This window comes from Mustelus asterias, chromosome 10, assembly GCF_964213995.1.
Source record: "Mustelus asterias chromosome 10, sMusAst1.hap1.1, whole genome shotgun sequence".
Lineage (NCBI taxonomy): Eukaryota > Metazoa > Chordata > Chondrichthyes > Carcharhiniformes > Triakidae > Mustelus > Mustelus asterias.
In genome coordinates, this window is record NC_135810.1 from 109796591 (window position 1) to 109819777 (window position 23187).

Below are 23187 nucleotides of genomic sequence, written 5' to 3' on the forward strand. Positions count from 1 at the left end.
CTTTCACTCAGAGATTAGTACCGGAGTCTGGACCTCACTGTCTAAAAGGGTGGTAGAGGCAGGAACACACCCCACATTTAAGAAACACTTGGACACACACTTGAAGTTCCATAACCTGCAAGACTATGGACAGTCCCAGTATGGAAAAAAAACAGTTCGAACCAATATTCTTATTTCCCCATTTTACTGGTGTTCCATTTTAAGGTATACAAGATCAGTTTGGACAGTATTCTTATCTCCCTGTCTTTACTGCTTTTTCCTTCTGGGGCAAGAGGTCTGTGAGGCTCGGTGAGCCGGTTGGCATGGTTCCAGCCTTGGGTGACTGTCCGTGTGGAATTTGCACAATCTCATCATGTCTGCGTGGGTTTCCTCCGAGTGCTCCAGTTTCCTCCCACAGTCCATAGATGTGCGGTTAGGTGGATTGGCCATGCTAAATTCTCCCTGAGTGTTAGGGGGATTAGCAGAATAAATACGTGGAGTTATGGGGATTGGGCCTGGGTGGGATTGTTATCAGTGCAGACTGGATGGGCCAAATGACCTTCTTCCGCACTGTAGGGATTCTCTGGAAGGTCATCACACAGCCAGGACAAACATGATGGGCTGAGTGGCCTCGTTCTGTGTTGCACCATTACCCTGGAATGGCACGGCCAGCCATGCAGGCCGAGGGTTAGAATGCATTTGAGCCCCAGTGGCATCACTGAAAATGTGCGGGTAAGGTTGATTGGCCAGGATAAATTGCCCCTTAACGTCAGGGGGATTAGGAGGGTAAAATATGTGTGCTTACAGGGATAGGACAGGACCTGGGTGGGATTGTTGTTGGTGCAGGCTCAATGGGCCAAATGGCCTCCTTCTGCACTGTAGATTCTATGAAGCTTTTGGTCTGCTTTTTGTAAAATTAGCCAGTTAAAATTTCATCCCACCAGGAAGGCAAATGAAGGATCGGGCTGATGAGGGCCGCTGGGGGCATAGGTCACTGCTCTGATTTCAGTTGCCAGAAAGGCAGGGCTAAAATCAGGCCTTACGTTTCTCCCAAAGCCCACTGTTTCCAACTGCCAAACAGATGCTGTCAAAGGCAGAGACAATGCCAAGAGCTCTCCGAAATTATTTTAATTAGCCTGATCCCAGCTGACCACAATTATCTTAACTAGCCGCTGGCAAGAAAGTTTTAATTTATAAAGACAAACACATTTTTTAAAATAAAAGTGGCCGGAAATTTGGAGATGTAACGTTGTAGCCTTTTCACTGTCATCACACGACTTGTGACTCAGCCACTTGTGACCACAGGCGTTAATTAATGCCCTGAACCTGTTTACCGATGTTCAGTGTTCCTGCAGGGTACACACAAATCACCCAACCTGTGAAACTGACCTGCAAGGAAGAAGTATAGGTGCAAAAGGAAATTACACATTGGGATGGTGTTAATTTATGAGAGATCTGTAGCATTACTGTTGTAGAACGCCATCTGGCTAATTGCTCTCCTCAAGCACTCATATGTCAGAAAATTGGTGCATAGAGAATTGTAGAATCCCTACAGTGCAGAAGGAGGCCATTCAGCCCATCGAGTCTGCACCGACTCTCTGACAGAGTATAGAAACATAGAAAATAGGTGCAGGAGTAGGCCATTCAGCCCTTCGAGCCTGCACCACCATTCCATATGATCATGGCTGATCATGCACTTTCAGTATCCCACTCTCCTTTCTCTCTATACCCCTTGATCTCTTTAGCCACAAGGGCCACGTCCAGCTCCCTCTTGAACATATCTAACCAACTGACCCCAACAGCTTTCTGTGGTAGAGAGTTCCATAGGTTCACAACTCTCTGAGTAAAGAAGTTCTTCCTCATCTCCTGAATGGCTTACCCCTTATTCTTAGACTGTTCACATTAGAAACATAGAAAAACTACAGCACAAACAGGCCCTTCGGCCCACAAGTTGTGCCGAACACATCCCTACCTTCTAGACCTACCTATAACCCTCCATCCTATTAAGCTCCATGTACTCATCCAGGAGTCTCTTATATATTAATGATTTGGAAGAAGGAACTGAGTGTATTATCTCCAAATTCCCAGATGATACAAAGTTGGGTGGGAGGGTGAGCTGTGAGGAAGATACAGAAATGCTTCAGCGTGATTTGGACAGGCTGAGTGTGAGGGCATCTGCATGGCAGATGCAGTATAATGTGGATAAATGTGAGGTTATCCACTTTGGTAGCAAGAATAGGAAGACAGATTATTACTTGAATGAGTGTAAATTGAGAGAGGTGGATAGTCGGCGAGACCTTGGTGTCCTCGCGCATCAGTCACTGAAAATAAGCGCGCAGGTACAGCAGGCAGTAGAGAAGGCAAATGGTATGTTGGCCTTCATCGCGAGAGGATTTCAGTATAGGGATAGGGATGTTTTGCTGCAATTGTATAGGGTGTTGGTGAGGCCACACCTAGAGTATTGTGTGCAGTTTTGGTGTCCTTATCTGAGGAAGGATGTCCTTGCTATAGAGGGAGTACAGCGAAGGTTTACCAGGCTGATCCCTGGGATGGCAGGTCTGTCATATGAAGAGAGTCTAAGTCAGTTAGGATTATATTCACTGGAGTTTAGAAGAATGAGAGGGGATCTCATAGAAACTTAGAATCTTCTAACAGGGTTAGACAGGGTAGATTCAGAAAGACTGTTCCCAATGGTGGGGGAGTCCAGAACTAGGGGTCATAGTTTGAGGATAAGGGGTAAACCTTTTAGAACTGAGGTGAGGAGAAATTTCTTCACCCAGAGGGTGGTGAATGTGTGGAATTCACTCCCACAGAAAGTAGTTGAGGCCAAAAAGTTGTCTGATTTCAAGAAGGAATTAGATACAGCTCTTGGGGCTAAAGGGATCAAGGGGTATGGGAGGAAGTGGGGATCAGGATATTGAACTCGATGATCAGCCATGATCAAGATAAATGGCGGAGCAGGCTCGAAAGGTTGAATGGCCCACTCCTGCTTCGAGTTTCTATGTTTCTATGACCCCTAGTTCTGGACTTCCCCAACATTGGGAACATTCTTCCCGCATCCAGCCTGTCCAGTCCCATCAGGATTTTATATGTTTCTATGAGATCCCCTCTCATTCTTCTAAAAAATCTTACCCAGGCCCTCTCCCCTTCCCTATCCCCGTGACCCCATACATTTCTCATGGTTACTCCATCTCACCGACACATCTTAGACTATGGGTGGAAACCGGAGCACATGATGAAAACCTACACAGACACGGGGACAACGGGCAGACTCCGCACACACACAGTGACCCAAGCCGGGAATCAAACCCGGGTCCCTGGCGGTGTGAGGCAGCAGTGCTAACCATTGTGTCACCCATGAGTGAAGACAACCGTAAAGTATTCATTTAGTACCACCCGTGTTCTTTAAGGTGATCTATCTATCCTCCTAAACTTTTTTGCCCCTCATTTATTTTTTCAGTCCTTCCCAGTAATGTTTTGTATTCAGCCTGGTTCTCAACTGAGTTATGAACCTGGCATTTGCCGTAAGCCTGGTTTTTCAGTTTCCTTTTAATCTCCACATCTTTTGTCCTTGAGGGGATTCTAGCTTTGGATGCCTTTGCTTCCTCCCCTGTGGACATCGGATACAAGACTGCTAACAAATGAGCCACAGCTTGGTCCAGTTATCGGGCGCCCATCCAGAAATTGGGACCACTGCTCTTTCTTACTATTGTTACAAGTTCATTCATGATCAATGTTATCTAAGAGTCATCGTGACCCTGAAATAAATCAACCTTTTGGATAGTCAGGGAAAGGAACAGCAAATGCTCTCATTTTGACACCAAGCAGTTTATAGGTTACCTTTATCAATGTGGCTGTTTGTTCTCCAATATAATCAATCAATTGCAAGTTAGCCAATGCCTAGAATAGAAATATTAAAATTAGAGAAAAAAAATTAAGTCACACGTGGATCATCATAAGATGAAAGGGAGTGCAATAGCTCAGTTCAGCAAAAATAAAAGTACTTGTGCACCTAGAAAATCTGTTCTCTTTCATTCAGTTTATTTATTTCTTCATGCACGCACGTCACACTTTCAAATCAGGTGCCCTAATAGCAACAGCCAAGGCTTTGTGGCTTCCTTAGAAGGTGATTTCTGAAGGTGAAAGGAAGACAAGCTGCGGGGTGGCACGGTGGCACAGTGGTTAGCATTGCTGCCTCACAGTGCCAGGGACCTGGGTTCAATTCTGGCCTCAGATGACTGTCTCCATAAGACATAGGAGCAGAATTAGGCCACTCGGCCCATCGAGTCTGCTCTGCCATTCAATCATGGCTGATTTTTTTTCTCATCCCCATTCTCCTGATCTTTCCCCATAACCCCTGATCCCCTTATTAATCAAAAACCTATCTATCTCTGTCTCAAGGACACTTAATGACCTGGCCTCCAAAGCCTTCTGCAACATAGAATTCCACAGATTCACCACTCTCTGCTGAAGAAATTCCTCCTCATCTCTGTTTTAAAGGATCGTCTCTTCAGCCTGAGGTTGTGCCCTTTGGTTCTAGTTTCTCCTACTAGTGGAAACATCCCCCCCACGTCCACTCTATCCAGGCCTCGCAGTATCCTGTAAGCTTCAATAAGATCCCACCCCTCATCCTTCTAAACTCCAATGAGTGCAGACCCGGAGTCCTCAACTGTTCCTCATACTCTGTGGAGTCTGCATGTTCTTTCCCTGTCTGCATGGGTTTCCTCCAGCTGCTCTGGTGTCCTCCCACAGCCCGAAAGATGTGCTGGTTAGTTGCATTGGCCATGCTAAATTCTCCCTCAGTGTACCCGAACAGGCTTCGGAGTGTGGCGGATAGGGGATTTTCACAGTAATTTCATTGCAGTGTTAATGTAAGCCTACTTGTGACACTAATAAAAATAAACTAAACTAAACCTGCTGCAAGAGGGTACATCAGAGACTTAAAGTTTAACGTGTATTTATTAGTGTTACAAGTGGGCTTACATTAAAATTGCAATGAAGTTACTGTGGAAATCCCCTAGTCACCACACTCTGGGAGAATTTAGCATGGCCAATGCACATCTTTCAAGACAGTGGGAGGAAACCGGAGCACCCGGAGGAAACCCACGCAAACACAAGGAAAACGTGCAAACTCCACACAGACAAGCCGGGAATCGAACCCAGGTCCCTGGTGCTAACCACCGTGCTGCCCATTGCCCATTCATTGCGTATATCTGTTGAGACACAAACACAATTGCTTTCACAGTTATTCCGTTTCGAGGAATGCATCATGGCTTCATGGCTTTTGATTTAAGAGACCAATTTTGAGATGATACCTCTTTCACTTTTCGATTCCGATTTGGTTTGATAAGTCTGGCAATTTGCGATGAATTATAGGCTTCTTGAAACAGTTTCAACCTCTAATAAATATAGTGCTAAAGCAGCTCAAATTTCAGCCATTAGCCATTAGCCATCTTGCTGTGTTACAGGTTGAAAAGATTAAGACTTAGAACAGTCGAAGTAAAATTGAAGCACTTGATCTTGCCTTGCCACTGTTTTACTCCATTCTCTCGAGCTCCTATTTTTATCACACGAATATTATTTTACCTTTTTTTAATATGCCACATTGTGATTTCCTACAGAACATTCTTCCATAAGATGTGAACACGTCACCTAACCTTTCATCCTCCATGGTTCCTTGGCATTGTCCTAGAAATTAACCCCTGTCACAGAACAAAATGTCACCTAAATGCCAACACCAGACCCACAGTCTACTTTATTAGCTGGGAGATGGTAAAGAATATAAAGACTACTGGGGGCGATCTTACCAAAAAAATTCTAAGCAGCTGAATGAGTGTGAAAACGGGAGAGTTTCACATCCATTTTATCGTAGAGGCTACAAATGATATCTGACACCATTTACTGCATGCACAATCTATTTCCCGCCAGTAGGGGGAGGGGGCAGGGCCTAAGCTCACCAGAAATCCAGTTGCTCACAGCATAGGGCACAAAATGGATGCGCAAATCCCTCAATTCTGTGCAACGGAACAGAGACCTGTCATTCACCTCAACACCCCGCCCCCCCAACCAGTTATCACCCACCTCCATCCATCCCCCCTCCCCCCCCCCCCCATGATCACTGGCCTTCCTGGCCATTTGCACTCTATCCACCTGGATATCACCCTCCACCCATTCTGGGCTCATTGCACAACCCTACCTCCCCAGCCTGGCCAAACGCAACCACCCCCCCAGGGCAGTCGATCACCATGCACCCCCCCCCCCTCCCAGGCCAGTCGAGTGCCGGTTGCAGAGTTCCCAACGCCCCCACCACAACCTCCCCTTAGTCCCCGCCCCATTATGGCCCCGTATTCACTCAGGCCCCATCCCCTTGGCACTGCACAATGCCTGGTGGGCTGTGCAAGGCTGCCAGGGCCAGGCTGGCAGTGCCAGGGTGCCAGGCTAGCAGTGCCAGGGTCCCAGGTTCCATTGTAACAGGAACAAAAGCTCAAATTCTTGGCCCATTATTATCACCAACGGTAATTTCCAGCCTAGTTTGTTATGTGCCTCTTGGGTCACTTTTTTCCCAAATGTTTGCTTTACTTTGGATGGGCTTTTCAGTTCTGATTTATGTAATTTTCCTTTCATGATGAATGGGATAGGAGATGAGGAGCGAGCAGTCGAGTCCACATCAGATCATGTGCAGCTGTAAATGTTGCGCGGAACCCAATCGGAGGAGAATATATAATACATGATTAATACAAAAACAAAATACAGTGGGTGCAGGAAATCTGAAATTAAAACAGAGAATGCTGGAAACACTCAGCAGGTCAGGCAGCATCTGTGGAGAAAGAAACTGTGTTAACATTTCAAGTCCCCTTTTCATTTCTCTCTCGTCCATTCATATTTCCAAGGTTGGGTTTGAAGAGTGCGTGGAATGTTTCTTTACAACGCTAATGTTGAAGCATTTTAACTGTCTCAGCCGTCCATTTTGCCAGTGCCTATCCTACCATCAAGTCCTGCATCAGCCCTGATCCAAGGAATTCCCTTCTATCTTCCCACACCTCTTACCAGACACATCCTCTCCCTGAGTCTCATTACCTGTTACTGTAATTCCTTTCCTGAGCCAGCTCCTTTCACATCCTCACCTTAACCCAATCTTTACCGGCATTGTCAATCCCTTCTAAGGGGCTGTGGCATTGACTTTAAAATTGTCACTACTTTCCTTCCTGAAAAACACGATGCTTAACACTCCAAGCTGGAGATAAGGTCCCTTAAATGCATCATTCGAAATAGGAGCAGGAGGAGGCCACTCGGCCCTTTGAGCCTGACCCGTGCCATTCAATAAGATCATGGCTGATCTGACTGTAACCTCAACCTCACATTCCCTCCTCCCCTGATAACCTTTCAACACCCCCCCCCCTTCCCCCACCTTGTTAATCAAGAATCTATCGAGCTCTGCCATAAAAATATTCAAGACTCTGCTTCCACTGCCTTTTGAGGAGGAGAGTTCCAAAGACACACAACCTTCTCTTCATTTCTCTTCATCTCTGTCTTAAATGAGTGACCCTTTATTTTTAAATAGTGACCTCCTCGTTCTAGATTCTCCCACAAGAGGAAACATCAGCCGGAATTTTGCCGGCATTCTCCCTTGGCCTCGGGCGGGATCGTATGAAACTCGGACAGATGTGCTGGCAAAATTCTGCCCATCCTCTCCACATCCACTCTGTCAGCCAATCAAGTCACCCCTTATTCTTCTAAACTCCACCGGATACAAGCCTAATTTCTCCAACCTTTCCTCATAAGACAACACTCCCCCATTCCAGGTATTAGTCTAGTAAACCTTCTCTCAACTGTTTCTAATACATTTACACCTTTTCTTACATCAGGAAACCCATACTGTACACAATACTCCAGATGCGGTCTCACCAGTACCCTGTACAGCTGAAGCATAACGTCCCTACTTTTGTAATCGTTTCCCCTCACAATAAATGATAACATTCACCTAATTTTGTGCTCACTTCTCCCACCTCTTTGTGTTGTCCTCAGACTTCCCCATGTTGAACTCCACCTGCCATCGCCTTGCCCATTTGCCTAATCCATCCATGTGCCTTTGTAAATTCATCCCCTTAAACATCCAAATTTACACTGCCTCCTAATTCAGAACAAAAGCACCAAAAAGTAACGGTAGCCACTGGCATCATCATCATTCCGATATCACTACTTTAATGTGAAATTCCCTGAATCACCTGACATTCAACCTTTGGTCTTTATTATGCATGGATAATTATCCATTTCCTGAATTCTTTAGCTGTAAATGCTTTTGAGTAACATTCCAACCAAAACCAAATCAAAAGGTAGCTTTTTCTGCAAGTTGTTACCCACAGGTTGGTACTTCATCTGATTACTTACAATCATAAACACATAAGAAATAAAATTATAGAATCCCCACAGTTCAGAAGAAGGCCATTCGGCTCTTCGAGCCTGCACTGACAACAATCCCACCCAAGCCCTATCCCCATGACCCCATGTATTTACCCTTCTAATCCCCTGACACTAAGGGGCAATTTAACATGGCCAATCAACCTTACCCAGGATGTCTTAGCGGTATTATTGCGAGACTATTAATCCAGAAACTCAGCTAATTTTCTGGGGCTCCGGATTCGATTCCCACCATGGGAGCTGGTGGAATTTGAATTCAATAAAAATATCTGGAATTCAGAATCTACTGATGACCATGAAACCATTGTCAATTGTTGGAAAAACCCATCTGGTTCACAAATTTCCTTTAGGGAAGGGAATCTGCCGTCCTTACCCGGTCTGGCCTACATCTGACTCCAGATCCACAGCAATGTGGTTGACTTTCAACTGCCCTTGGGCAACTAGGGATGGGCAATAAATGCTGGCCAGCTAGCGACACTCATGACCCATGAATGAATTTTTAAAAAATCTTTGGAATGTGGGAGGAAAGTGGAGCAGCCGGTGGAAACCCACGCAGACATGGGAAGAATGTGCAAACTCCACACAGACAGTGACCCAAGCTGGGAATCGAACCCCAGTCCCTGGCACTGGGAGGCAGTAATGCTAACCACTGTGCCACCGTGCAGCAGGAAAAGACCATCTGGACCTTTGAGACTGCTCTGGTATTCAATACAAATATGGCTGATCTCCCATCTCGGTCTCACTCTCCCATACACTCTTCTTATCCCTCGATTCCATCAGAGACTGAAAATCTGTCCATCCCAGCTTTAAGTGTACTCAACGATGGAGCATCCACAGCTCCCTGTGGTAGAGAATTCCAAAGGTTCACAAAGCTTTGAGCGAAGAAATTTGCAATTCATCTCAGTCCTAAACGATGATCACTTATCCTGCAATTGTGACTCTGCGATCAAGATCATGGGGCGGCACGGTAGCACAGTGGTTAGCATTGCTGCCTCACAGCGCCAGGGACCCTGGTTCGATTCCCAGCTTGGGTCACTGTCTATGAGGAGTTTGCACATTCTCCCCGTGTCTGCGTGGGTTTCCTCCGGGTGCTCCGGTTTCCTCCCACAGTCCGAAAGACATGCTGGTTAGGTGCATTGACCCGAACAGGCGCCGTAGTGTGGCAACTAGGGGAATTTCATAGTAACTTCATTGCAGTGTTAATGTAAGCCTTACTTGCGACTAATAAAAAAACTTTAATATTATTACTATTTATTTTTTATCAGTGTCACAAGTTGTCTTACATTAATGTTGCAATGAAGTTACTGTGAAAATCCCCTAGTCGCCACACACCGGCGCCTGTTCGGGTACACCGAGGGAGAATTTAGCATGGCCAATGCATCTAACCAGCACCCCTTCCATACTGTGGGGGGAAACCGGAGCACCTGGAGGAAACCCATGCTGACATGGGGAGAACGTGCAGACTCCACACGGACAGCAATCGAACCTGGGTCCTTGGCGCTGTGAGGCAGCAGCGCTAAACACTGTGCCACCATGCTGCCCCTAAATGCAACCAAGTTCTCAATCTTCGATAAAAATGGGAGTAATAACAAAATCAAATACCTCCATCAGGACAAAGAGCGCAGCAAAGAAGAGGAGTGTTGCCCATTCTACTCTGTGCAGTATAATCTCAAAGTCGTGGACATCAGCCAACACCAGAAGCCATATTGCCCCCAACATGGCGATCCAACCTATTAAAAAAATGCACAGTTAGTACAAAAACAATGTTTCACACAAAATATGCAGCACCCATGAAGCAGAATAACACAAATCTGATCAGGAGGAACTATAGGCGCTTCAGTTGAAGTGTTTTTTTTTTGGCTATCAAACTGTGTGTGATAAATATGAAACAGCAGCTCACTTTGCACATCTGATAACACTGCCAAAAGCTAATGACTGATGCAAATTAAAACAATTAATGATTTAGGATTTCCAGGTGGTAGCTTGCTCTTCTGTAGCTGAGACCAATTGTGAAGTCTTTTTATATTTCATTGCTAATCCTATATCACAATTATAGCTCAGGTTTTTACACAGAGAGGACTCGATACATAAAAATGAGGAGAGGGAAAGAACTTGCATTGGGACAGCACCTTATCAGATCCTTTCGGCATTTCCAAGATGGCGCTGGAACGAGGCGACTTCTTTGCAAGCTGTACCCAGCTTACCTTCTAATTCTATCTTTTACTCTCGTTCTATGCTTCTAAAATTTCATTCATTAAGTTGATCTTTCTCTGCACCCTGGCTATGACTGTAACACTACAGTTTGCACTCTCTCCTTTCCTTCTCTATGAACGGTATGCTTTGTCTGTATAGCGCGCAAGAAACAATACTTTTCACTGTATGTTAATACATGTGACAATAATAAATCAAATCAAATCAAAATTTAGGCTGGAATTTAGAAGAATGAGGGGAGATCAAATTGACGTATACAAAATGATAAAAGGTATGGAAAAAGTAGACGTGGAGCAGATGCTTCCGCTGGTGGGGCATTCTCGGACAAGAGGTCATAGTCTTAAGATAAGGGATAGCAAATTTAAAACAGAGTTGAGGTGAAACTACTTCTCCCAAAGGGTTGTGAATCTGTGGAATTCGTTACCCTAAAGTGCGGGGAATGCTGGGACAGTGAGTAAATTTAAGGAGGATTTAGACAGATTTTTAATTGGTGATGGGGAGAAGGCAGGAAAATAGGGATGAGGAGCATATCAGCCATGATCGAATGGCAGAGCAGACTCGATGGGCCGAATGGCCTAATTCTGCTCCTATATTTTATGAACTTACGAACTATCCTCAGAAGGGTGCAAAATGCTTCACAACCAATAGATTATTTCTGAACTACGGTCATTGTTAAAGTGTCAGATATTGCAACCTATCTGAAAACTGTAAAGTCAAACAAACAAAGAGTGAGTTGACTGAGGGGAATAGCTGTTTTTTAACGGTGTTGGGTGAGGAAGGAATGGGCAGTGATTACTTGCAACTCGAGTCGATTGGACTACTTTCTACAAAACAAAAGCGAAATGCTGCGGATGCTGGGCAATAAAAGCAGTAAGTGCTGGAAATATACAGCAGGTCCGGCAGCATCTGTGGAGGGATACAATTTTCTTACAGTGCTGCGGGCTCTCTCTCCGGGCATCGCAGCACTCCCTCAAGTCACGGAACCACAGTGGAAACCACTGTGGTGGGCCAGGACCCGAACCCGTGCAGGCCTCCCCTCCACCGGGATGAGAGGAGGGGACCTCCCCCGTCCTCCTGCAATCACTGACACCGGCAGGACAGGAAGAGCTGGAGAACTTTTTCTCCAAGGTTCTCATCGTCAAGAGTCCCTCATTCAACACTCGGCATCTAAATCCGGGGCAGATAGGCCCAGCCCACGATCATCGTGATAAAGCTCGATCTAAGGCAGTGCAGATACTGCAGAAACCTTTTTTGGAGCATGTAATAACTCCAATCAGACCATTGAGGTTGGCCTGTTGAATATGAACTCCCTGATTAAGGAGTCAATTGATGGGCCAATCAGGGAGTCTTTTCCCTGTATTTAACCGGGCGTGTCAGTTCCTCTGGCACTCCCGAAGGTAGACTGCTGACTGATAGCACTCTGTGTGCTGCTGTTGGAATTGTAAATAAAGGGATTTTGGTGAAAGGACTTCTGCCTCCAAACACTTATTACACAGCATTCCTTCTGTGCCAGCACGAGTCACAGCTCACTGTATCCTCTCCTATGGTGGTAAAGTCCCAAATGACCATAGGCCGTGACTGGTGGTGATTTAACCTGAGGATCACCACGCCTCAGGTGAAGGGCAAAGTTGAGAAGAGGGGCTTTCATGAATAATGTCAGCCAGGGCGGGAATTGTACCCATGCTGTTGTTGTCGCTCCGCATCACATCCCAGCTGTCCAGCCAACTGAGCTAAACCGCTTCCCAAAGACATTGGCAGGTTACCCAGGCCATGGTACAAGAGGAGGTAGCCCAAAGATGAGCAGGTTAGGTGGATTGGCCATAGTAAATGCGTGGGGTTATGGAGATAGGGCCAACCCGACCCAAGACATGACAAAGGTCATGGAAGGAGGACGGTAACTCAAGTAGGTGGTGCCTTCATTGCTACGTTACCAGGTACCGAACAATTGTGCATGTCCATTGCTTCTCGCTTCTCGAGGACAGTCTCCCTGGAAAGCTATTGGCTTAATTCTTAACATCATGCCACTGACCCCTGACCACACACAACTATCTCGCCATGAAAAGGAATTTGTCTGTGTTTTGTACTCAGAGATAAGATGGTACTTCTCTGCAGCAACATGGATTTTCCATTGCTCATTGTCAGTTATTCATTTTAGTGTGAATGAGCAATGTACTTGCAATGAAACTCCAAATGGACAGTAACATTTGGATTGAATGAGTGAAATGAATTGATATGAATTGAGGCAAAGATAACGCTTTGATTCGAATATGACCCTTCTTCAGAACTAGATTTCTGACTGGTGTCCTTGGAAAATGAGACACACGCAATAGCTTGTCTGAAATGTGTCATTTGAGCTTTCCTGCTGTAGAGAATTCTGAAGCGTGTGCACCTTGCAATTTGATGTGTTCACCATCAGACAGGTTCCAAATCACTCCCAGTCCTAGCACGTCTGCCTTTAGAGAGGAGGCAGGCCTTTCACTCCCAGGTTAGGAGCACTCACACCCAGGGGAGGCAGAGGCACAGTGGACTAGTAATCCAGAGACCCAGAGCAAGTTATCTCTGGGTTCAAATCCCGCCACGGCAGATGGCGAAATTTGGCATCAATTAAAATATGGGGTTAAAACGATTGTCGTAAAAACCCATCTGGTTCACGAACGTCCTTTAGGGAAGGAAATCTGCCGTCCTTACCTGGTCTGGCCTACAAGTGACTCCAGACCCACAGCAATGTGCTTGACTCTCAATTGCCCTCGGAAATAGAGTGCCATTAGATACGGGCAATGGGCGGCACAGTGCCACAGTGGTTAGCACTGCTGCCTCACAGCGCCAGGGAACGGGTTCAATTCCCGGCTTGGGTCACTGTGCGGAGTTTGCACATTCTCTCCGTGTCTGCGTGGGTTTCCTCCGGGTGCTCCGGTTTCCTCCCACAGTCCAAAGATGTGTGGATTAGGTTGATTGACCGTGCTAAATTCTCCCTTAGTATCAGGGGAACTAGCTAGGGTAAATGCATGGGGTTATGGGGATAGGGCCTGGTGGGTCGTGGTCGGTGCGGACTCGATGGGCCAAATGGCCTCTTTCTGCACTGTATGATTTCTATGATTTCAATGGATGTTGGCCGAGCCATCCAAGCTCAAACTCCGCAAGAAGACACGATGCTCACATTTCGAGTTCAGATCAGAACAGTGAGGGATGGAAAACGTTCAACATGAAGAGGAAAACTTTAAAATTGGGATGTTGCTGGCCCAGAAGCACAGGGGGGATGACTGAATGGGACCGACTGAGAGCTGGGATTTGTGCAGTAGAGTTTTAGATGAACTCCAGTTCACTGAAGATGAAAGATGGGAGGCTGACCAGGAGAACAGTGGGACAGTCAAGTCTGACAAATAAATGTCGGTAGGAATTCTCCCGTGCCCCCAATGGCAGGTTCAATGGTGGACGGGGGAGGGGAGAATTCGGAGAGAGGCCCAAAAATCAGATTTTCCCGTGGGATCTTCTGCTGGTGCCTGCCATGGCAGATCAGGAAACCCGCTGCTGGCTGGCGTGAAAACAATTTGCATCCCGCTGTTGGGATACAGATGAAGATCCAACTGGTACCTCCCCCACGCCCGATTCTCCATGACGTCAACGGGAAAACACATCAGTCCAGGACACAACTGAAACAACGCCAGATAAAGCTCGGCACAACATCGTGGGCCGAAGGGCCTGTTCTGTGCTGTACTGTTCTATGTTCTATGTAACGTGGTGTGCAGAATTTGGGGACTTACTCTGAACAATGTCTGGTGCTGCTCCAGAGTTGGGGATGGAGGCTGCCAGCGACCCTGGACACTGGACACACCACAGCAGTGGGTTGGGGGGAGGATCTATCTGGTGGATCTTTCAGATTCAGTATGATCAAGGAGGTTCTTCTTCCAGCCTCAGAATGCTCCAGGAGTTCCATCTTACTTCCTCAACAGTGGGTCAGTGATGTTGGGCACCTTTCATATATGGCGCCCACATATGGTGGTTGGACCCCGTGCAATCAAGCCATTCCCATCACGGAATATGGTGCTCAATCCCCAGATGAATAATTGAGAGCAAAAGATACAGGAGCAGAATTAGGCCATTCAGCCCATCGAGTTTGCTCCGCCATTCAATCATGGCTGATAAGTTTCTCAACTCCATTCTCCTTTTCCCCATAACCTTTGATCCCCCTTACCAATCAAGAACCTATCTATTAATGAGGTTGGAGCAGGAGGATATATGGTTTCCCATCAGCCTCTGCAGTGGGAAATACTCCCTGTCCCCACCCCCGCCATGGGACTTAGTCCCAGATGGGAGAATCCCACCCCAGAATGTCCTCTCATTTTTTAAAGCAAATTTATTCCTCTAGTCTCGCCAGATAACTGGAGTATTTCATCCTTCATTCCATTCCAGCAAATTTCCCCTGAACCCTCTCTATAGATCGTGACACCCTTCCCCAAGTGTGCTGCCCAGAATTGGCCACAGTTCTTCAGATAGAACCTAACCAGTTTTTTATAGAGGTTTACCATAATTTCCTTACTTTGGTACTCTACACTTCTTAGTGAAGCTGGGGATCTCATAAGCCCTTTCGCAGCTTTTGTTCAGCCAATTTCAGAGACTAAATTATGTGGACCTGTAGGTCTCACCAATCTTGCATCTTTTTAAAAAATTGTATCATTTAGTTTCTCAAAAGTAAAATACTGCAGATGCTGGAGATCTGAGCTAAAAACAGAAAATGTTGGAAATATTCAAGATGTCAGGCAGCATTTGTGGAGAGACAAACCGAGTTAACGTTTCAGTTTGCTGACCTTTCATGCGAAGCAAAAGATGGAACTGCATGCACCAACCAGCTGGGAAAGACAGTTACATGGTGGTTATATCACTGGAGTAGGGGGGGGGGGGCGGCATGGTGGCACAGTGGTTAGCACTGCTGCCTCACTGCGCTAGGGACCCATGTTCGATTCCCGGCTTGGGTCATTGTCTGTGTGGAGTTTGCATGTTCTCCCCGTGTCTGTGTGGGTTTCCTCCGGGTGCTCCGGTTTCCTCCCACAGTCCGAAAGACGCGCCTGCTAGGTGCATTGGCCATGCTAAATTCTCCCCCAGTGTACCCGAACAGGCGCCGGAGTGTGGCGACTAGAGGATTTTCACAGTAAGTTCATTGCAGAGTTAATGTAAGCCTACTTGTGACACTAATAAACAAGCTTAAAAAGCTTAAACTAAAAAATGATGCTCTGGGGGACACAGGTTCCAATCCTATCCATGGCAGCCTGTGGAATGTCCATTCAATTCATAAATTCTAGAATCAAAACCTGGCCTAAGGCACGGTGACCATCATTGATTATCGCAAAAACTCTTTAGGGAAGAAAATCCTCACTCTGGTCTGTCCTGTATGCGACTCCAGATGCACAGTAATGCGGTTCAGCCTCAAAATAAAGGGGGGTCAGTTTAGGACAGAGTTGAGGAGGAACTTCTTCTCTCAGAGGGTGGTGAATCTCTGGAATTCTCTGCCCACTGAAGTGGTGGAGGCTACCTCGTTGAATATGTTTAAATCACGGATGGATGGATTCCTGATCAGTAAGGGAATTAGGGGTTATAGGGATCAGGCGGGTAAGTGGAACTGATCCACTTCAGATCAGCCATGATCTTATTGAATGGCGGGGCAGGCTCGAGGGGCTAGATGGCCTACTCCTGCTCCTATTTCTTATGTTCTTATGGTTGAATCTTAACTGCCCTCTGGCAAGCCATCCAGTTCAAGGGCAACAAAAAGAGAAAATGCAGGAGAAACTCAGCAGGTCTGGCAGCATCCGTGGAGGGAGAATAGAGCCAGCGTATTGAGGGGTCATCCTGATTTGAAAGGTTTTCTCCAGCATTTTGTTTCTGTTTCAGATTCCAGCATCCGCAGTACTTTGCCTTTATCTTAGTTCAAGGGCAATTAGGAATGGGCAGCAAATGTTGATCTTGCCAGCGATCCCCACATCGCTTGACAAGAATACGTTTTTAAAACGTTCTCAAGACTGGCATCCAGTTGGCGTTTCTCTTCATGCCCTGAACTTACTGGCCAAAATGCTCAGTAATAACTACACATTGTTAACACTATTATTCTTCCAACAGAATGTGGTCTATGGTCATATTCCACTAGCCCATTCATTTTTCTCCTTCAGATGTTATTCAGACAATGAAACAATTGACTGCATCGTTAATTCTCCCTCTTGTCGTGTGGCTTTTTTTGTAAAAAACTGAATCTGGTCTCTCAAAGAGATGATTTTATCCTTTATTCGGATTTGTATCCTCTCCAATTAGTTGCTGCCAAGACACCCTACTAATGGGGTGAGCAGGCAATCTGCTCCAAGGTCTCTGATATATTAATCCATCAGTCAGAGACAGAATAAGCAGATCTTCAGAAAATAGAACCAGAGAACGTGTTAAAAATAAATAGGATTGGACGGAGCGGGATGATTAAAAGTAGAAGTGGGATTTTTCAAAGAGGGGCTTAAGAGGATGTATCATGTTGTCATTTCACAATGACATTTTTTTCCTGGTGTAATGAATATCAGACATCATGATAGTGAATGGTGTTAGACACAGTTATGAATTGGAAATAATGGGGAGATTGGATGTTAGTCAGTAATTTTATTGAGATGGACAAGAGGCATGAATCTGAAAGGTTGAAGCTAATGCCGTTAGCGATGAAGGAATGAGAAAAGTCGCTGGCTCTGAATTTTGTGAGGCCGCACAGGAAGCCTGACTTCCTGCAAAGGGCATTAGAGTTTGGAGGAAGGGCGGGAGAGTGAGGCAGAAATATGGACTTGAGGACCCAGGTTCACCCAGATTCCACCCTCCCTGTACATCCAGGGTGGAAGGAGTCATGAGTAATTCCACTAACTCACTCCCAGTGGGGCATTCTTGGAAGAATTCCTTTCTTTGCACTGTCAAAGGAATTGGGCGAAACCCATGCCAAGTGAGATTGGCACAAGTGCCCCCTTGTGAGAACATGATGAATCCCCAGACCTTCACGAGCTAAATTTAAGCAATTCTGGAGGGGGTCAGTTGCCTGCACTCGGGTTGCTTCTGGTTTCTCTGTGGCAATGACATTCTGAGCAGGCGACGGTGCCCACCCTCACACAGTGAGCTCACCTCAGCCCTGAAGCCTCTGTCCCAAGGACATCATGTAGAGATGCCGGCATTGGACTGGGGTGAACACAGTAAGAAGTCTCACAACACCAGGTTAAAGTCCAACAGGTTTATTTGGTAGCAAATACCATAAGCTTTCGGAGCACTGCTCCTTCGTCAGATGGAGTGGAAATGTGCTCTCCAAGGACATCAACAGACTAGGGAGCCAGAGGAATTGCAACATGTAATATTCTTGACTAACTATGGCACTTGTAGTTTAGACTTTGTCAAAGGTATTGTTATATATTTAAAAGGGTTGCAGGTTGCTTTAAGAGCTGATCACATGATTGATGGTGATGTTGCTGGGTGCTGCAGGCTGTTGTTTTACTTTCAGCTTGTACTCAGTGCAGAGAACATTTCCTGGAAAAAAAATCTGAATTTTACTTTGAATCCACATGTGCAAACTACGCTATTTTCATTTTTTGTTAAAACCCACAACCCCTTACATAGTTAGGACATTGCAGGAATCCAACCCAGAGCCATTGACAGTTTAGATGAGATGGAGAGCGCTGTTTACTCTTGTCAGCTGCACAGAATCTGCTTTGACCAAATTTTACAAGCATGTTTTTGCAAGGCCGAAGGAATTGTCTAAGTAAAGTGAGATTACCAAATACTGCTGACTGACTGCCTCTTCACAAATCCGTTTGGTTGTGTGGCCCACTATCATAATGGAGAGCGAAATATAACAACAGACAAGCAGATGTCAACCTGGGTTAAAACATTATACTACTGGAATACAAAGTAGAATACTGTGTAGAACCATAAGCCAGGATTCTCAAGCATGCATCTTGGTGATTTGATTTGATTTGATTTATTATTGTCACATATATTAGCATTCAATGAAAAGTATTGTTTCTTGCGTGCTATACAGACAAAACATGCCGTTCATAGAGAAGGAGAGAATGCAGAATGTAGTGTTACAGTCATAGTTAGGGTGTAGAGAAAGATCAACTTAGTGCGAGGTAGGTCCATTCAAAAGTCTGATGGCAGCAGGGAAGAAGCTGTTCTTGAGTCAATTGGTACGCGACCTCAGACTTTTGTATCTTTTTCACGACGTAAGAACATGGAAGAAAGAATGTCCAGGGTGCGTGGGGTCCTTGATTATGCTGGCTGCTTTGCCGAGGCAGCAGGAGGTGTAGACAGAGTCAATGGATGGGAGGTTGGTTTGCGTGATGGATTGGGCTACATTCATGGCCTATTGTAGTTCCTCATGGTCTTGGGCAGAGCAGGAGCTGCGGGAGATTCATCGGCCCAGCCAACCGTTCATTCATTTTCAGTGGGACTGGACAATCCAGCCATGGGCAGGGCCACAAAAACCCACCCATAGTATGTTTTCAATAGTCTAATAAGAACAGAGAAGATTTAGATAGGATAACCGCCACAAACAGCTCTGAGGATAAGTGACCAATAATGGGTGAATGCTAATGAGGAAATTCCTCTCAAAATTAGTTCACAAATCGGAGACAAGTGTTTCATGGGAGTCATGGAGAATAGCCTAGAGTGAGATAAAGGAAGATAATGTAGAGGTTTGGTTGGATCAAAGATCGAAGACATGTTTAGAAACTCGAGAAGTTCGTGGGGGATAGATAACATAAAAGCAGGCTTTAAGTCCATGTTTCAAACAAAGCACTCACCACTTCATTGGATCATTTATATTATGAGAGATTTATGAGAGACACTGAGGTCCTGTCAGTGTAAAGTCTTCTCCACTCTTAATAAAAAAGATATACAAGTGGCTGTTAAAGAAGCGTTATTGCTGCAGTTAAAGGAAAGAGTGATCTAATCAGACATCTGCAGTCGACGTGAGGTGACTGCTTACAATTCTTTTTTCTCTTTTATCTTTGTAGGTGTTTTTGTTGTTGTTTCTGATTTTGATGGTCTATCCAGCAATTGTGGCTTCCTTTGTTTTAACTTTTGACTTTTTGTGGAAATTCCTTCTCTGGGCTACAAAAACGATGTCAGGGTGATTTTTCTGGGGTTTTTTTAAACTCTGCAGGACTTTTTCTCTTTTTCCTTTGCCAGATGATGTTAATTCCTTTTGATCAACTTCAGTGCAGTACGGCCATCACTGTTGCTATCTGCTGAGCATCCGGGACTGCCCCCTATTCTATAATGTACGTACAGCTTCTTTATTGTAATTATCGCTCATTGTCTTCGAACTGACCAGGTTCTTTGACTCTGCGTCACTCCGGGTCTTACTTTCTTCATAGTTTTGCTCACCCATTTGTAATCTGATTGGGTTTTTTTCACTCAGGGGTCTTGTGATAGACTTCCACTCACTCTGGTCAACTCCTCAACTTCCAAGTCTGTAGCTTCAACTGTTTCTTCAATTGTGCTTCTTTGGCGCACATCTCCCCTGTCTGGCTTCAGTTGCTTTTAGTCTTTCATATCTTGAGATTTTGTTCTAAGTGACCGCAGCTGCCAACCATGTGGTCATATGGTGTTGGCTCCAGTGTCACAGTTATGAGGAGCTTATGACATGTACGTTTGAACATGAGTCATTTATTGTTATTCTTAAACTATTTAAAGATCCCAGTTAATGTAATGCGTGGAGCTGCTTCTCGATGCAGGCTGTTTTTAGAGTGTTCGCTCTGAGTCTCTTCTACCATGTGACTCTATACATCATATCTTAGGCGGTGCTATTCTCCAGTCCCCGTTAACCCTTGCCCTGCTGAGCACCTTTACATTATAAGAACATAAGAACATAAGAAATAGGAGCAGGAGTAGGCCATCTAGCCCCTCGAGCCTGCCCCGCCATTCAATAAGATCATGGCTGATCTGACGTGGATCAGTACCACTTACCCGCCTGATCCCCATAACCCTTAATTCCCTTACCGATCAGGAATCCATCCATCCGCGCTTTAAACATATTCAGCGAGGTAGCCTCCACCACCTCAGTGGGCAGAGAATTCCAGAGATTCACCACCCTCTGGGAGAAGAAGTTCCTCCTCAACTCTGTCTTAAACCGACCCCCCTTTATTTTGAGGCTGTGTCCTCTAGTTTTAACTTCCTTACTAAGTGGAAAGAATCTCTCCGCCTCCACCCTATCCAGCCCCCGCATTATCTTATAAGTCTCCATAAGATCCCCCCTCATCCTTCTAAAGGATGTAGTGTTACAGTCATAGTTAGGGTGTAGAGAAAGATCAACTTAGTGCGAGGTAGGTCCATTATGATGGCATTATGGGCCATAATCCAACACATCCAATCAACTCGGAGTAAGTCACTCAATAGGTGGCTATCATCATGTGGTTCGGGGTTGCTGGCCAGTGGAAATTCAGTGTGTTTGAAAGATACATGAGTGAGTATTAGTAATCATTGAATATGCAGCACAGAAGGAAGCCATTTGGCCCATTGTACCTGTGCTAGCACTTTGGAAAGGCAATCCAATGAGCCACTCTCCTTCTCTTTCCCTTTGCGATGTCGATTTTCCCCTTCAATTATTTATCCAATTCACCCACGAAAGTTGTATTGAATATGTTTCCAACACCGAGAGATTTTTAGTATTATAGATAGAGCAATGGAAAAAAAACAACAACCCACAGCAAATCAGTGAAACTACAAGACTTAAAATGATAAAGGTAGAGTTAGTCTACAATAAACTAAAATACGCACTTCAGAAAGCAATTTTTGCTACTGATAATTGACATGACATTTGGATGAAAAGTATTGTATGACCTGAAGTGTTACATAAGTCCTAATCCACAATGTTCAGAGCCACTGAAAGAACTAAGGACGAACAAATTAAAGATAATTTTCCTCTTCCACTGTCTATAATTTGCAAGAATTAACAACTTACCAAGCAAGATGGTCATCCTGTTGCTAGGCAAATCATAGCCAATAGGTGTTTCGAATTTGTTAAAATTCTGAACAGCTGGATTGATGCGAAAGGAAGTGTTTTCAGGAGAGATGCTCATGATTACCTGGCCATGCAGCCAGTCACATCTGTAAGTTGCCACAGCCAAAGGAGCAATGGACTCTGCCCAAAGCCACACCTATCTGAAGCCAAATGGTGCAACATATCCTCCTATCTATCTAATTGACCATATCAGCCACCCTCCAGGGTATTCCACAAGCAGGCATTAAGTGCAAGCAGCAGCAATGATATGTTAAGTTTGCTTAAGATGGACGCAGTGGCCGGTATTTTACCGCCTCACCCGCCCTGGAATCGGGGCGGGCAAGGCTCGCAGAGCGGAATTCTCCATTGGCCTCAGGTGGGATTTTACGAGCCTCGCCCGAGCGCAGTCGCAAAATACCGGCCAGAGCCTCAGTTCTGCCTATCACCTGATGATTGGCACAGGGGCACAGTCTTTAGCCCTGCTGCCTCACAGCGCCAAGGACCCGTGTTCAATTTCCAGTTTAGGAGACTGTCTGTGCGGACTCTGCACGTTCTCCTCGTGTCTGCGTGGGTTTCCTCCGGGTGCTCTGGTTTCTTCCCACAGTCCAAAAGACATGCATTGACCATGCTAAATTCTCCCTCAGTGTACCCGAACACGTAGAGTGTGGTGACTAGGGGATTTTCACAGTGACTTCACAGCCTACTTGTGACACTAATAAATAAACTTTAAAACTTTAAAAACCTCAAAATGTTCTGTGCTGAACCCAGAACCTTCTGACTCTGAGGCAACAAAACAGCTTCACAGGAACATTTCAAAGTACTCCATGTATTACAAACTGCTTTGACTGCAAGAACAAATGAATGGCCAATCAAAATGGTGCTGTTGTCTGCCAAGGAGCATGGAGGCAACCGGAAACATAGAAAATAGGAGAAGGAGTAGGCCTTTCGGCCCTTCGAGCCTGCTCCACCATCGAATATGATCATCCAACTCAAAAGCCTGAACCCTCCTCTCCCCCCACCCTCACCCGCCCCCATATCTTGATCCCCTTCGCCCCAAGAGCTCTATCTAACCCCTTCTTGAAAAGATACAGGCCACAATTCTCTGGCTGTCCACGCAGGCGGGATTCTCCTGTGGGGTGGGGTGATGTTAATGGGAACTTCCACTGACAGCGGTGGGACCAGAGAATATCACTGCTAGCAAACAACGCACCACCTTCCTCCGGTGGGAAGCATGTGGCTGGGAGACCGGAGAATCTCGTCCACAATGTTTTGGCCTCAACTGCTTGCTGTGGTAGCGAATTCTACATGTTTACCACTCTCTGGGGGAAGAGATTTCTTCTCAGGAAGATACAGCCTCGGTTTAACATCTCATCCAAAAAGGTAGCCCACCGTGGAATCGGAGCGGGCGAGGGACGGACAACGGAAATTTCCGTTGACCTCGGGTGGGAATTTCCAGTCTCGCTCGAGCGAGGTCGAAAAGTCCACCCAGCACCACCCGCTATCAAACATAACATTCGCAAAAACTGTACCGGTGAATCAATCTGGTTACATTAAAAAACCTTGCAGGTACACAGCGC

At 45.6% G+C, this 23187-nt stretch overlaps 1 protein-coding gene across 1 annotated transcript in view; it reads right to left on the reverse strand.

Moving 5' to 3' along the window:
* Nucleotides 1-23187, reverse strand: part of oca2 (oculocutaneous albinism II) — a 331959-nt gene that overhangs the window by 84141 nt on the left and 224631 nt on the right. The window contains exons 16-17 of the mRNA XM_078221469.1: nt 10000-10127; nt 3820-3879 (exon numbers count right to left, since the gene is read on the reverse strand). Of these exons, the coding sequence (XP_078077595.1) occupies nt 3820-3879; nt 10000-10127 (188 nt within the window). The remainder of the gene's footprint in view (nt 1-3819; nt 3880-9999; nt 10128-23187) is intronic.